Source organism: Alternaria arborescens (genome assembly GCF_004154835.1).
Source record: "Alternaria arborescens strain FERA 675 chromosome Unknown contig_2, whole genome shotgun sequence".
Classification (NCBI taxonomy): domain Eukaryota; kingdom Fungi; phylum Ascomycota; class Dothideomycetes; order Pleosporales; family Pleosporaceae; genus Alternaria; species Alternaria arborescens.
In genome coordinates this window covers 1,362,568-1,378,010 of record NW_021167857.1, presented here as the reverse complement: position 1 = coordinate 1,378,010, position 15,443 = coordinate 1,362,568, and the positions used below count along the sequence as shown (strand labels likewise).

Here is a 15,443-nt window from a genome sequence, read left to right as displayed (position 1 = left end):
CCTGGTGATCATTGCGCAACAGGTGTAAGCTTGACTGGGTGGCAGTGCACGGCATCGGCGTCAACGGCCTATGCCGATACCTTGCTCAACCTTGCAAGACATGCATGCGCTGTCACCGCGTCGCGTTTCTTTTCAGCGTGCACTCAAACCAAATTAGCCCAGTTGTGGACGTGCGTAGTTCCGGCCGGATTAGCCTGAACGTCTGGAACTGCGGCCGAGCTACTCACGAGCAGAATTTGCTTATTGCAGACGTTTGTCTTCCTTCAAATTTCAAAAGTACACGCTTTGCTGAATTCCCTGTTAGGCGCCCATTGTAGCGTGTTCCAAGGTTAAAGTCGTGGCACGACAAGCATAGGCTTAGCTAAATTTGGCGGTCTAGCGAGAATATCAATACGAAGTACACATCTGAACTCACATCGGTTACCTCCGTTCCATTCGAGGTCATCTCATATAGACGTTCACTGACGATGATGGAATGTAATCTGCATTGGTAGTCTTAATTAGCAGCGTGTTCGGCCCTTTCTTTTGAACGTTGTTCGGTAGGCAACCATGCCCAGGGAACCGCGTCGGCTAGGGCTGAGTTGGTCTGAAAATACCGCTAAGGCGCAAGATCATCTCCGCTAAGTGCTTACCAACTAATCAAACTTCTGCATTACCGCCAAGCTTTCAATGTCAGGCCTGTCAGCGTCCGACAGGGTCTGGCCAAAGCGCAGGATTGTCCAGGGCTTGCACGACTCACGAACGGTCACTGCTACCTCCCGTTGGGTTTGCCCCTTGGCATAATATGCTGTCCAACCACATGCGGCAGGGCTTACGGGACCGGAGTGGAAAGGGATGAGATTGAAATACAGCCTGCTGCGCTGCTGTCAATTTGCGTAGACTTTGCACTTCTTTGTATCTTCAGCATGCTGGCGTCCATGGGTGGGTCAAAGCCCGCCTGGATGAAGTCTCCAAGCCCCTGGAACATCTTCACAAGCCCTCGATGGATCCGGATCACACTGGCGACAGTAGTGATATTGTCGACATGCATCTTTCTCGCTGTAGAAACGCGCGCATTCGACAAAATTCCTTTGCCGGCCTTAATCAGCCACAAAGCCGCCGAACCCGAGAAGCCGCCACCGATTCCCACACCACCGCCCTATCTCGAAGCCAACGTCACTGTTACCGACAGGCCGGAAAAGCTAGCATACGTTACTTTCCTCACGGGAGTCCCCACTGAAGGCGACGACCTGTTTAAGCCAAATGGCGATGCAGACAATTTGGAGGACGACAAATATTTCCAAGCCATCCGTATCCTCATCTGGCAGTTCATTCATAAACCTGAGACGCGCACAAAGCATGATGTCATTGTCATGGTCACTCCTACCGTCACCCAGGCACGACGCGACCGGCTGGAGAAGGATGGCGCCATCGTTCATGCTGTAGAATTCCTGCACACTGCCAACGATAGTTGGGTCCATCCCGAGGTGCACAGATGGGACGACGTAATGACTAAGCTGCGTGTTTGGGAGATGACCCAGTACGATCGCATCGTCGTGATGGACGGCGACTCCATGCTGCTCAAGAATCTCGACCCAGTATTCGACGACCCCGCCGCTCAACTTCTCGCTACCAAGCCGTCCAACGATACCGATCTGCCCTCAACTTACCTCCTCGCGTCCAACTCCGAAGTCTGGGACTCGTCCCATGCTTTCCCGCCTACACATGGCACAGGTCTCAAGGGCCCCGGCAACATGAACGCCGGGTTCTTCATCCTCGCGCCTTCGCTTCCCGTCTTCGAGTACTACAAGACGCTACTCAACACACCCGGCTCTTTCGACCCCCGATATCCCGAGCAAAACCTTATCAACCACGCGCATCGCTGGGACGGACCCATGCCTTGGCGGGAGATTGCCTATACCTGGAACATCCGTTGCCCCAACGACAACGACATTGCTAAAGGTCTGGTCAGTGTACATGAGAAGTGGTGGAAGCAGCCGTACATCTACGAAAATGCCAAGACGAAGCAATGGTTGCAGTCACGGAGGTGGGAGATGAAGGGATGGTATGATGCTTTCGAGGGATCGAACTTGACGCGAGCATGAATTTATTGTAAGAGAACAAGAGCGAGGCGCTGTGGAGTTGACGATGTTTTGATGCGATAATACCCAATATCTTATTATGTCCTATTTCAAGACCGTTGTAAATGTCCTACGAATATGAACATTTTCATGCCCAGTTTCCTAATTTCCTGTGTTGTGCTGGGAGCTACTGCAATGTTTCACATGGGAGTCACCGTGATGACTTGCCATTGTCACTATATTGGCGGGAAGAGCTGTTGTATAATCATCATGCAATACTCGTCAGTGGACAAATGCAATTGATGAATCTCATTGCTTACCGCTAATGAACGCTTGAACGCAAAAGAAAGGAAACGTACACATTGCTAGTTGATAGCACTGATGAGCATTCTCGATGCCAAATGCCAGTTGTAGCAAGTCAACATATTACGTTTGACTATGGCCGTGACTAGTCATGTCTAGTGACGTAAGCGGGCCAACTATAAACACTTACTTTTGCTTGGCGATACTCTGTAGTCGATCCTGAAGCGACTTGGTGGCGTTATTGATAATAGTCAGTCGCTGTTCGTTGATGTCTGTGCCAGCAGGTACGCGGGGCCTGAGTTCTGGATGCGCCAGTACCTCCTCAACTGATGCAGTCAATCTGTCCCTCTTCTCTCGTGCCGTATCACGATCTAGTACGGCTTGTTCGGCCGCATTCTTGAAAAGCTCCAGGGCATGCTCTCCTGCTGTACCGGCCGACATCATGTCCTGATAATCTATCAGTGCTCTTCTAGCATGTATCTCCGCCTGGGCTGCGAGAAGAGTGGCATCATTCACATCCTTGAAGAGTTTCTCTTCGGCTCTCACTAGGTCTTGAACGACTGATGCAACTTCCGTGTTCCGTTTGGTAAATGCCCTCTTTTGTTCTTCTGCTGTGCCTTTCGGTCGATCCGGGTCGTCGTTATCGTCCAAGTCTGGCTTGTCGGAAGTTGATTGTTCGTAGTCATTTCGACCTGTCATCTCCCAGAGAACTGGGCCAAGATCGATGTCTTGTTCTATAGAATCGGCACTACGAGGTGAGTCAGGCCTTGTGACAGCGTTCCTATCTGGAGGAGAGATTGATGGCGTAGCTCCATTACTTGACGCTAAGTTGACACGGCTCATACTTTCGCAAAGTTCGAGTACCCTTCGTGTATCTGATCTGTGAAGGTATCCTCTGAATCGAATGTTTGAGGACCAATATAATGACGTTCGGTAAGAGAGATCCAAGAACGACCAACGATCCAGAACGCCCTGTGCAAGCTCCACGGGAACGTTCAGGGACAAAAACTCAGGGTCTTCATCGGTAAGTCTGTCACGATCATAATGTTCTCCTGCTTTACGAAAGCCAACTCGACAAAGTCGCTCCGTTTCACTGAGGCCGTGCAATCCCTTTGAACCGCGTGATCCGATTGGAGCGAATACCCCATGCTTGGGATGTTTCTCCAGCAGAATGTGGAAACGATCTTTAGACACTGCCTTGCCAAACATCGTGGCTGTGATACTGTCATCTCCAACTCTGCTCTTAGGATCAGTAGTCGGTTCATGGACGCTTGCGAGTACCAAATCGCCTGGCCTGAATTCAGATATCTGCTGTTCTGTTAGTATGCGCTCTTGCCTGATGTTTGAAGCTTTGACAAGATAAACCGCTTCGGTCTGTTCGTCAGGATATTGATCGATGATCAGACCGTCCCAACCAACTGGCAGCGCTAGCTCTAGGCGTCTGTCCAATTCCTCATCGCTTCTTATGAGTCTCGAATACCTTGCGCTTCGGCGCCTTGGAAGCGGTCTGTTAACACCTGAGGGTCCCCGTGGATGGACTCTATTGATATGGCCTCCCATTGTCAATCTAATGGAGACAGCTGCCTGAATGTGGGAAGGAAACAAGATCGAAGCACCCTGGTTTAATTCAGGACTACAGAGATTGTAGTATGCTTGTGGTAAGATTTGATGTGAACCGTGGGAATATTCTTGTGGTGATCTTTGATAGTGCCTTTACGTACTTAAACAAAAGCATAGTTCGTCAACATTGAGAGTGGAAGCGGAATGATCTTACCGTCGCTGGTGACAGAGTGGTATTCTTCACAACGTCCGCCGAACGATCGATCGCCCTACTCGGAGACACGGATGCCAGCAGATCGGTGCAAGGTACAACGTAGACGTTGTTGCTCACATGTTTTGAGTGACTGGTAGCTATCTTCAGAGTATTGATGAGATGATAACCACTCGACTGTACTTCATCGAGGAATAATAGCTCACGCACTAGAGAGATGATGAAGAACAATGCGCAGACAATGCGAAATGGTGCTTTGTTCCTTTTGGACCATACATTTACCGAGCATCAACCCTTCCTGAGCCTTCGATACAAATACTACAGTATGGCTAACATGAATGGCTATAGTCAGCGAGACGCCCAACACGCAGCTAGTAAGATCGAGAGTAACCGAAAACGAGAACTCACAGTGGATGATGCGGAAACCGTCAGTGGAAGAGAAGCAGGGGAAGAAAAACAAAATAAACGCGCCAAATTCGACAATGATATTCAGCAAGAGCTACCAGCTATCGAACATGACAACAAAGAAAGTAAATCTTCAACCGATAAAAAATTGTTGTGTCCGAGCAAAGGAGTAGAGATGGACAAGGGTCCAGAAACTACAAATGATCCCAAAGACACAAGCAAGGACGGTCACGCAAGTCTGAGGTCTCCCTTAATTAGAATAGAGGATAAAGATACTGGAAGCCAGGCAAGTGTCGAGCAGCTCTACGCTAATGGAACTTCGGAAATGTTCCTGTTGAAAAAGGTTGGCTCTAAGCCGCCAATAATGATGATGAAAGTTTCGTATGTGCTAGCTCAGATGATTGAAAAACAGGTGTCAGCTGGGCGGGCATATCGGCGCGCAAAAGACGCACCATTGCGGGAAATGGATGAGGCACTGAGGCAAAACAAGATCTTTGGAGAATATCTTCTTGAACGCATGCGAGGTATGGTGAAGCTCAAGGGAGACCGAAAACCGACCCCTGAGGAGAACAAGGTCGTCCAGCGCATGCAGCAGGAGGCGAACCAGCTAGATAAAGCAAAAAGGACGTTCAAAGAGGAGAAAGCAAGGTTGGAACAAGTTGCCGAACTTGCTCGTCAAGCCTGGGAAGATGCTACGTTATCAGTGGAGGATATCCTCCAGGATGTTTTTGTGCAATGCGGACTGATAGGCGAGCTCTTGTCTGGAAAGGACCAGCATGATAGCAGAGGCGCCCTTGAAGGACGACTAGAGAACATCCGGGCCTACATCCAATTAGAGGAGAAGAAAGCACGTCGGGAGCTGCGTGAAGCTCAAAGACGGCACGAGCAGCATCGCGACACCTTCCGACGAGGACTCGCGGCATATGTTGCTGGTGTTGTCGATCGACCAGATGCATCAAAGCATCTTTTGGAGGAAGAGTTCAGCCGTGATCATGTTCGGACTTGTTATGGGCTTGCCGGACTAGTGAAACGCGCAGAAGCAACACATGAGGCTCAGTTGGCAGCAGCAGCAGAGGCGCATGTCTCCATCGTCGGTTCAGATGATAACATGAGTCTAAACATGCCATACGACCTTAAGGAGTATGCAACAGTCAAGATAAAGAGTCTTGATCACAATGCCGTAGAGGCTTGGAAAAAAGGCATCGATGCTAATGCTAAGCCCAACTTGAAGCCTGCAGGATATGTGCTGCACATGGCAGAAAAATGGCAGCGGGCGCTGGACGCCGATGACGATGTTTCGAGCTCGGCGGACGAGTCGGTGTGGGATGATGGAATTGAGAATTGTCGAGTTCCATCAACAGTATACGAGTCTATAGCACAGCCGGTGTCGCGAAAGTCGGAGAAAGCGGAGCAGTGGCCCAGCGTCAGCGAACGCGCGGTAGGGGATAGACGGCGGCGGATCGAGACTCGGATGCAAGAGATAAGACCCGTCGAACCGTGACTAGCATATGGTTAGTGACCAGAATACGAACGTGTATGTTTCAGCAATTTAGTTGCGCGTTCAGAGCAACAATGTTGACGCGAAACAAGCGCGTCGTGAACGACTTGAATGACGACACGCCAAGGCTCGATGACATATGCGATTAGTGCTTCGGCGGGTATCGTCCCAGGAAATGGACACCAAACGTCCCTTCCGCTTTCAACCTCGTTGGCATCACGCTCTCTTCGGGCCGCTCGGCTCTCGAACCCGGATTATGCTCTTTCAGCGTAAGTGGTGCCTCTGCGTTGGTCCCACATGTTCCTGCCATATATCGCGTAAATCAAATCACAAGTTCTACAGGAAGAAAGAGGAGCTTCTTCTACGGCATTTTCTACGCTAAGCCTTTCCGCATCTGAAAAGCACTTCAGTGTATATCGTGACTGGGGTAAAGACAGCGTATTTTCCCATGAAGCGCCGAAACCTGAATAGCGTAAACCTTACAGCGCACAAAGTCATTCGTACTGAAGGTTAATTCCAAGCCTGACCTCCTACAGATATCAGTGATCTCAGCCTGTCATCTTGCCCTCAATATCACCATCCTGAACTTCATCGACTTCTCGCGTCGTTACCTCCAGTGGATCAGTACTCGTGTCTCTCTTGTGGTATAGCTGCCTCGACACGTGGCCGGTCAAATACTCATCAAAGTCTCGCATACATAGCGATGCAATGATTGCGAGCCCTCCAATAGCTACAGCAAAGTAGTACACATAGGCGTATGACTTGGAGTAGGCGTCGCTAACAGCTATATTGGTGGTGTGAAGCAGCTCCGGTGTCATACCATCAATCTCGAGAAGAGCCGTTTGATTGGCGGTAGCTGCAGCCGTCATAAGTGCGCTCAAGGAGCTTGCAGGTAGCCCATCCGCTAGAACACGTTGCGGTACTATCAGTGCGAGATAGCCTGGCACCTTGTTCGTATACACTGCGATAAAGGCAGCAGTGAAGATGGAACCGAAAATGGTACGGGATGCTGAGATGACAGCTGAGCACTGTTAGCAAGCATCGCACATCTCACATGGAAAGGGAAAACTTACAAAACGCCACTCCGAGATCTTGGTCGGAGACTACATACTGTACGACGATTGCTGCTATGACTTCACCCCACCCGATAGTCCAGCCTGCGAGAAACGAGAAAGCGATTGCGCGAGCTTTGTCTTCTACTGTGATGCTGGCCATCGCACCAAGAAAAGCGGTCATCCAGATCGAGGAAATCAGGATCTGGTACCTGATGTGACCGATCCATGACATGAGCGGCCCGAGAATGACTATACCTCCCCAAAGACCGAATGCAGCTGTCGTTGAAAGCCAAGCGGTCTCCTGCCACGAGCTCACAGTCGAGCCGAAGATATAGACAACCTGTTGCGACCACATGACAAAGAGCGCGATGTTGATGATGCCGTAGGTTGCTGAAATAACCTCCAAACAGGTGAAGCCACGCATGTCGCGGAAGAAATACATAGGAACGATCGGTTGTGCTGGCGGCAAGAAGACTTCGTAAAGGACGAATGCGACGATGGCTGCAGCACCCGAGAGTAATAGACCGAGAATTCTTGGAGAGGACCAAGGTTGCGCCGGACCACCCCACGATATACCGAGCAGGAAGAGAGCTAAGCCAGCCACAAGAAGACCGACGCCCATCCAGTCAACCTTCTTAAGCTCTGCGAGTTTGCTGGATCTTTTCCCGTGGAGCTGGGTATAAGAAGGTGGGTGGTAAAAGAAGAACCATAAGATAGCGCCGGGCACTACGCATTGTCATTGGTATGTTAAAATCAGGCATTTTCGAGTTGACTTACCCATCATCATGATATATATGTAAAAGATCCATCTCCAGCTAGCCACCTGGACCAGCCGCAGGCCAATGTACGCCCCAAATCCCGTTGCAATGACATTAGGCACGACAACCAGAGCAGTGCCGATATACTTGTGTTTGTTGCTAACTAGCTCACCAGCTAGAAGTGGATAAGCCGCTGGTACTCCAGAGGCAATACCCATGATGACCTCTGCTCCGATCAACGTCTCAATAGACTGTGCTGTTGCTGCAACTATGCCGCCGACGATCGCAAGCACACAGGAACCCAAGGCAAAGTTGCGACGACCAAAGCGATCACTGAGCCGACCGAACAGCAGAAGCGAGATGGGTTGTGACACAGTCCATACTGTATTTACAAGGGCGATATTGGCGCTGGGTCCGATATCTGCGTTGACAGAAGACACAGCGGCAGCTAGGGCTTGAAACTGGAAGTAGGTCGCAACAACGACGATGCCCGTTCCCAAGAATGACCCTACAATCCTTGGACTGGAGAAATAGCCGTTTTTGAGCTTGGTAACATCGGTCGAAAGTGCTTCAGAACGTAGCTTGTCTGCCTCTTCGGAGTCGAGGGAGGTAAGAGGATTGTCAGTCTCTGGGACCGCCTTCTCAGAGACAATGTCTGGTGGACTGTTGTCGCTTCCTACACTGGGCATTGTGTTTGATGAGGCTGATTTGTGGAAACCTGGAAAGGATATGCGAAAAACAGAAACGAGGATACAAGTCAATATCGGTGTACTAGGGGGATATATTAGCCAAAGACAAGATGGCATCATGATTCATGCAAAGAGATATGCATATCTGGAGATACGACCGACCCCTTTGTCATGCTTTGGATCAACTTCAGACTCGCCACTTCGTGACTGGATGCAGTAGCGTATGCACGGTATTCAGACAGACCTTGAGGTACGTTAATCCGCAAGGGTAGTGACTAACATATACCCGCCGATCAATGAACATATCTGGCCTCGACTGTGGAGGCCGCAAGTCGCGAAAAGGCGCGAGGCCGCCTGATGTTAGCCTCAACACACTGATAAAGGGTCGACGGTGGGGGCATCCGTCCAATGATCAGTGGTGACCGATGTTCGCAAGGGCTACGATACCTGCGGCGGACAAGGATGCGATGCACATCGCTACACGACTGCTGAGCGTCGGTACTAACCACAAGAATGGCTAATTAGCTATGCGTTGACGACAGGGGCCCTGTTCCATCCCAAGCCACAGGTCCCCAATCATCACAGGTATATGTGCAAAACCCAAGAAGCCAGCCCTAGGAGGGATAGAATGCGGAAGTTCGGGCACAGATGCAGACCTGGAGCAGATTCACTTCACGCATACTCTCAGTAGGAGGCGCTCAACCATAATAGCTTATTACCATATTCACGCAGCCTACTATAAAATCACCATCACGGCAAAACCCCCGAGCCCCTTCTTTGTACCAATAGATCAACCGTTAACTTTCAGGTTTCTTCAATCATAACTCAAGCTCTCCATGAGCCTTTTCCACTCTCGTAGCTGACCTCATACTCATGATCAACCTGAATACTGTGTGCGTTTGGTCGTCCATCGGTGCTCATAATGTTTCTTGTGGACCTGTCATCTTCTCCCAGGGATGAATTACCGTCTAAGTCTTCTTCGCCTCTACTTGTTGCACCGTTTCCTTTCATGACACTCAGCCTTTTTGATAGCGTTGCGGACTTTCTATTGCGAATACCCTCTTCGAGCTCCATATATCGATCGCCGGACGCTTGATCGCCGGTGCGCTTCTTGCTGCCGCTGCGCAAGGCGGAACCGATGTCGAGCACCTTCTCGAGGAGCGGGCGCAAAGCCGAAAGGTTGGCAAGAACTACCCCAAGACCTAACTCTGCATGTGCCCAGGCCGCTACTGGCATAGCGTAGTAGAGGAAGTCCGTTGTCGCACTAAGGTTAACAGTCACAGTGAGACGAACGATGGCCGCAGTTGACGCGAATATACCGAGGCCGAGGAGCGCGATGATGGATATCTTGACCCGGAAGTCGATCTGGACATTCCAGAGTAGTGGGATAGGACTGTGACATGATAAGTTAACAGAGCTCATTGAGTCGCAAGCGAACTTACATGATGGCGCAGAACCAATCCGAGAAGATGGAAACTGCCGAGAGGGCAAAACTGAACCCAGTGATGTTGCTTTGAGCTTTACAAGAGCCACCTTCCACCGCTCTCCAATTCATCGCAATAGGTGTACAATGAAAGAACTCATATATAGTCGTCGAAGCCATGACGGCAGCGACTGCGGCCATAATGGTATATATCGACCATTCATATGCCTTCTTGCCATTGGCTATGCGGAGCAAAGTAAAGCAGATGGCCCATTTCACTGGAATGGCAGCTAGACAGAACATGGTCTGCATCATGAACCACCACTGTGAGATGTCAGCGAAGCAACTAAGTAGATCTTTCATCTTACGTACGAACATTGCGGTTTGTTTCTCATCTGCAGTAAGCTCGTTGTCCCTTTTCCCACCTCCTGTGAAAGCGATCCCTAGCATGCCCATGGTTGACACGATGAAGAGTGGCTGTGGAACGTGAGTACTCGTAATAGATCATTGTGATAACTATTCTCTCACAATTGCTACCACCATAGACCAGTCATCTGGCCCCCATGCTTTTCGCGAAAGCCGGACATGGAAACGAAGAGCCCAAGTTAGGACATCGAATGGTAAGAGAACGAGGACGGCTAATGCCAACTGGGGAGACGTAGGACCGGACATAGCTCTTTGTGAGTTCTCGTGCCCTTCTCCATAGCCACTTTATGTCTGCGGTGCAACTAGACACCTCTGCCTGAAAACGCCCCCTTCCATGGACCCCTTGACATATGGCGCCCTCAGTGATCCCCAATGATGAAATCTTTCTTGAGATTTACACACATCTTCCTCGCAACCTGAGACGAGATGGCACGTTCCAACGTTGGGTATCTCTCTTGCTGAAGCAACGACCCAGTCGCGGTCATTTTCACTCCCCAAAGCAGTACCTCGCAGGATTATCCTAGACGTTCAAGGGCTCTGCGCTGCTAAGCACGCTCGCTTAGGCCACCGATTATGATGTGACAAGGTCGCGTAACCGAGGCTGGCGATGAAGCGTGAATCTCGTACGTGACATGCGAGGATGCGGCATGGTAATGATACTTTCGAGTCCAGGCGCATATTTTCCCCCCACGTTACTCTGCCGATCCCATGGTGAGGCTTCTAAGCGACAACCAGTATTCCCACTACAATACGAGCCACAACCGGCGGTACAGGGTCTTGAGTAGACTCATAGGGAACCGGATCGGGGAGAGGGGAGAAAAGTCGTCACAGTGAGGAAAGCTTGGGGGAACGGGGGGAACCCACCCGGATCCCCGCCGCGGGGAAGACGGAAGAGCGGACAAAACGGGGTGTGGCGCGTCATCCCTGAAAAATGCCCGCTCCCGGCACACTGCATACCATGCAAGCACAACCACAATCAGTATGGAGCTACATCAGTCGCGAAAGCTCAGATGTTCTAGACAGGTTTCTATTCGCAAAGCCGAACGGCAGTCCAGACCTTCCCAAGCACGGCACATGCGTTATGCCTCAACGACTCCGTCATGTTTGCAACGATCCTAATGCTACAGGAGAATGATTCACTGCGCGGTCAAGCCACCATCCACATTCAATACCTGCCCCGTAACCCATTTCGCATCATCGCTAGCAAGATACACCGCAGCCCTTGCATGATCGGTGGGGTGCCCAAAGCTGCCGCGAGGAATGGAGGCCTTGACAGCGTCCGCTGCGGCGGACAAGGCCCCACCAAGCGCATCATCAAGCATGGCGGTTTGAGAAACTGATAACGAGCGTCAGGGCGACCAATTCCACACCGAAAGAGTTGACTTACATCCAGGAGCGATGCAATTGGCCACAATGCCTCCTTTCGCGACGTCCAGTGCAATGGTTCTCGTCATAGCTGCAACGGCACCCTTAGACGCTGTATACCCAGCTGGAAACGTAAGCCCAACGCTAAAAACAAATCACTCGCTAGTTCCTGCGCGGGATGACTTACTAAGTCCCTGCATTCCGATATTGGAGACCATGGAAGCGAGGTTCACAATCCAGCCGCGCATACCGTTGGATCGTGGCTCTTGTACCTTGAACTGTCGAACGGCATACTTGCAACCGAGAAAAACGCCTCGTGTGTTGATGCGCATGTGAGCGTCGAACATGTCTTCGTCGACTTGATCGATGGGCAGCGGGTTGCTAGCCTCAGCGCAAATGCCTGCGTTGTTTACCACACTGTAATTGTTGCTATAAGTTTACGTCCTTCAGATAAGTGGCTATAATGCGAGTTTATACGTACATATCAAGCCTCCCATATGTCTTGACAGCCTTCGCTATGAGTGCTTCCCAGCTGGAGGCTACACTGACATCGGTCTCGACAAAGACGGCTTGCCCGCCTTCGCTGACAATCCATTCATGCGTAGCAGTAGTTTCGCCTTTTCCGATTGGCTTAAGATCAGCGCATACAAGCAATGCACCCTCAACGAAAAATTGATGACAGATCTCTCTACCAATCCCCTGGGATGAGCCAGTGATTATGGCAACGCGATTGTTTAGCCGCATGGTGGAAGACTGGATTGAAAAGGTGGTCTGAAGAGTGTAACGTGCAATTCGGGATGAGGATAATTTGCTGTGAGATGTTGAAACGTGAAAGATCGAACGAATGTGTGATTGACACTTGAGTTACATTTCCTTCCCGCTAATCTGGCCAAGCATGTGAACTCGGAGCTGGATCATACCCATGCTCTTCCGCATCCGCGGAGGATCAGAGTCCCTGAAAAATGTTTGATATGCCATATGCAGCATCCAGGGTATGTCGCCACCAACCTGTTGGGTTTTATGCAAGGTTTGCTGTCACTTGTGTATGCATATTAGCATTCAGAAGGTCGCGCTTAGACTAGAACATGTCAACTCGACCACTACTTGCATCATGACAAGGCCTTTGGAAAACAAACTTGCGATAATCACTGGCGCATCACGGGGTATGTATCATCATTGTTCTTCGATAGCTACCCAAATATGGGGCTAACAAGCGTTGGAAAGGGTTTGGTGCTGCCTTAGCACGTCATCTGGCTTCCAAGGGAGTAAATATCGTCATCAACTACGCTTCAGAATCGTCCAGTACGCTCGCGACTACTTTAGCCCAAGAGATAGAACAACAGCATTTCGTCCGGGCATTACCAGTAAGGGTCGACATCACTACGCCTCACGGCCCAAACCAACTGATCGACGCGGTGAAATCGGCTTTCAGTGACGGCGATAAGTTTCAGATCGATATACTAGTAAACAACGCGGGCATCGTCAACCCAGCACCAATGGGCTCAGTTGCCTTGTCAGACTTCGAAGCAACCTTCACGTTAAACGCGCGCGCACCGTTATTTATTTTACAGGCTACACTACCATATATGCCCCATGATAGATCCGGCCGTGTAATCAATGTCTCCAGCATAACGACATCAATGGGCTTTTGGTGGCAATCTTGCTATGCTGGCACTAAAGGCGCTCTCGAAGCAATGACACGAGTATGGGCACGAGAGCTCGCCGAACGCTGCACAGTCAACTCAATCAATCCGGGTGCAATGGCTACTGGTATGTATACGGGTCTACCGAAAGAAATGTTGGAGAAGGTCTGGTCGCTCAACTACATGGCGCCACTGGCTGCGACAAGAGAAGGTATCGACTCGGAAGATACCATCGCTGCAGCGAAGGACATGGGTGGGAGGCCGGCGTATCTAGATGAGGTTGCAGGAGTTGTCGGCTTACTGTGTATGCCTGAGGCTGGGTGGATCACGGGACAAGTGATTGGTGCTAATGGCGGTGGTGTGATGACCAAAGGATAGACGCACTCGTTATAGCTTGATAACCAGGATTCTCTACGGCGAATACCCACGAAATGACGACTAGCTATAGTGGGCTGATGTTTTCGATCGTCTTTCTCAATACCTATCTGTTGTGAGAATGATGCCACCTTGAGATCAGAGTAGAGAATTGTCACTTATGTATCAGAAGATGGAAAAGCGCGATGGCTGCTCCCTACTCTGGCGTTGCGATGTCAGTCTACTGCGTACAGCGATCCTCCCTCACATTGGTGGGCAAACGCGAGCATTGTGCGCGATACTTTCAAAGATTTAGAACTTACTTGAAGAGAATTAGCTGTGGCTATGTAGAAATGGTTAAGTTCGGGCGGCCGAAAGCGGCATCCCGTTTGAGAATATATCTATCTCTCATGACGCGCGTACATCACATCTGAGGTCGCGTCGCCGTCCTTTGCTTTGCGAAGTCATCTTCATACACCGTCTTCCAAGCGTAAAGCCAGAGCGGTTTGTCTGCCAGGGGCAGAAGGATCCCTACGCTTCGAATATCCGAACAAGAGCGAAGATGTGATCTCCCCGCCACTTCGTGTCTCACGTATCTGTTCGTTCCAGACCGGCACCACGTCTTTATACATTCTCTGCAAGCGCACTGTTAGCATTGAGCCCATCACCTTCTGCCATCTCTACCTGAGCCCCCATCTCGCCGATTCGCATTCATGCCGCCAACACGCCCCTGCCTCCACCCATTAAGCCGATCAAATTGGCGGTCATTTCCATGATACTCCCGCTCAGCAGGGGCATCTTCACCGAGTACAGGACTCTCGTTATATTCGGATCGACGATTTCGGCCACCGCGCCGCGAGTCTCGTACAGTATGACGATCTTCCCTACGACTACTCTGCCAATCGCCTCCCGGACGTCTACGCTCGTCTCCATAATCGAGAGAAAACCGATAATTGCGGACACGATTGTCATGCTCGGAAGACGTTTCCTCATATGATCTACGTAGGGACCTACTGCGCTCGCGTATTCCGTAGTTTTTTGAACGTTCGCGAGCATATTGCACTTCCGTAGCTTGCTGGCTGATGTTGCCATTGCATGTTTCGATCAGCTGATTTTGAGCAAAAGTGTTCGTTGAGCTTATCTGCTTATTGACCTCACCATGTGCGATCTGGGTCGGAGGTGTGACTTCGTCCAAAGCGCTGGTTTGATGTCGACCTGTCGAGACTGCGCCGGCTGGCCCGTCCAAGCTCTCAACGACTGCGTTGACAAGACTATTAACAATAGTCTTAGCCTGTCCCTTGTGGCTTGGAGTACTTTTCAGCTGATCGTTTGCAGCGCTCACAATGGTAGAGATGTACAGCCCAAACAAATCGAACCAGCTGCTCGGCTCTAGCCGGCCGTCCAGGTCGACGTGCTCGTCCAGTTCAACGACAACGATACTCTTGAATTCTAGGTACGCGTTCTCCGAGACGAACTTCGTATTGTATAATTCTCGGATAAGAAGAGGACCATTCGGTGCGTCACCCTTATCATTCTTGTTCTTACCGGGCGGGATAAGCTTGACGTGAAGATGATGATCTTCTCTCAGACGATCTCCTTTCTTCAACCCACTTTCTCCGTAAGTATGGCGCTGCATACAATACAGTTTCGTTGGCAGTCGGCCTTGGTCCCGATCGACACCGTACACGACCAA

At 50.5% G+C, this 15,443-nt stretch overlaps 8 protein-coding genes across 8 annotated transcripts; 3 read left to right on the top strand and 5 right to left on the bottom strand.

The window, feature by feature from the left end:
* Positions 1–905: 905 nt before the first annotated feature.
* On the top strand, positions 906–2,084 carry AA0111_g1318 (hypothetical protein; the record flags this gene model as incomplete). Its single annotated transcript, XM_028646964.1, has 1 exon — positions 906–2,084. One exon carries the CDS (start codon positions 906–908, stop codon positions 2,082–2,084), a length of 1,179 nt encoding a protein of 392 aa, XP_028511029.1.
* A 465-nt stretch (positions 2,085–2,549) lies between these two features.
* On the bottom strand, positions 2,550–3,923 carry AA0111_g1317 (hypothetical protein; the record flags this gene model as incomplete). Its single annotated transcript, XM_028646963.1, has 1 exon — positions 2,550–3,923. One exon carries the CDS (start codon positions 3,921–3,923, stop codon positions 2,550–2,552), a length of 1,374 nt encoding a protein of 457 aa, XP_028511026.1.
* Positions 3,924–4,468: 545 nt separating this feature from the next.
* Positions 4,469–6,040, top strand: AA0111_g1316 (hypothetical protein; the record flags this gene model as incomplete). Its single annotated transcript, XM_028646962.1, has 1 exon — positions 4,469–6,040. The coding sequence occupies one exon, from the start codon at positions 4,469–4,471 to the stop codon at positions 6,038–6,040; it is 1,572 nt and encodes a 523-aa protein (XP_028511027.1).
* Positions 6,041–6,585: 545 nt separating this feature from the next.
* Positions 6,586–8,539, bottom strand: AA0111_g1315 (hypothetical protein; the record flags this gene model as incomplete). Its single annotated transcript, XM_028646961.1, has 3 exons — positions 6,586–7,058; positions 7,111–7,818; positions 7,870–8,539. The coding sequence occupies 3 exons, from the start codon at positions 8,537–8,539 to the stop codon at positions 6,586–6,588; spliced, it is 1,851 nt and encodes a 616-aa protein (XP_028511024.1).
* Positions 8,540–9,364: 825 nt separating this feature from the next.
* Positions 9,365–10,418, bottom strand: AA0111_g1314 (hypothetical protein; the record flags this gene model as incomplete). Its single annotated transcript, XM_028646960.1, has 3 exons — positions 9,365–9,932; positions 9,982–10,286; positions 10,335–10,418. 3 exons carry the CDS (start codon positions 10,416–10,418, stop codon positions 9,365–9,367), a joined length of 957 nt encoding a protein of 318 aa, XP_028511025.1.
* A 1,106-nt stretch (positions 10,419–11,524) lies between these two features.
* AA0111_g1313 (hypothetical protein) lies at positions 11,525–12,497 on the bottom strand (the record flags this gene model as incomplete). Its single annotated transcript, XM_028646959.1, has 4 exons — positions 11,525–11,724; positions 11,776–11,877; positions 11,941–12,170; positions 12,235–12,497. The coding sequence occupies 4 exons, from the start codon at positions 12,495–12,497 to the stop codon at positions 11,525–11,527; spliced, it is 795 nt and encodes a 264-aa protein (XP_028511022.1).
* A 367-nt stretch (positions 12,498–12,864) lies between these two features.
* Positions 12,865–13,774, top strand: AA0111_g1312 (hypothetical protein; the record flags this gene model as incomplete). The annotated part of the gene is made up of 2 exons (XM_028646958.1): positions 12,865–12,916; positions 12,978–13,774. The coding sequence occupies 2 exons, from the start codon at positions 12,865–12,867 to the stop codon at positions 13,772–13,774; spliced, it is 849 nt and encodes a 282-aa protein (XP_028511023.1).
* Positions 13,775–14,414: 640 nt separating this feature from the next.
* On the bottom strand, positions 14,415–15,386 carry AA0111_g1311 (hypothetical protein; the record flags this gene model as incomplete). The annotated part of the gene is made up of 1 exon (XM_028646957.1): positions 14,415–15,386. The coding sequence occupies one exon, from the start codon at positions 15,384–15,386 to the stop codon at positions 14,415–14,417; it is 972 nt and encodes a 323-aa protein (XP_028511020.1).
* Positions 15,387–15,443: the final 57 nt, after the last annotated feature.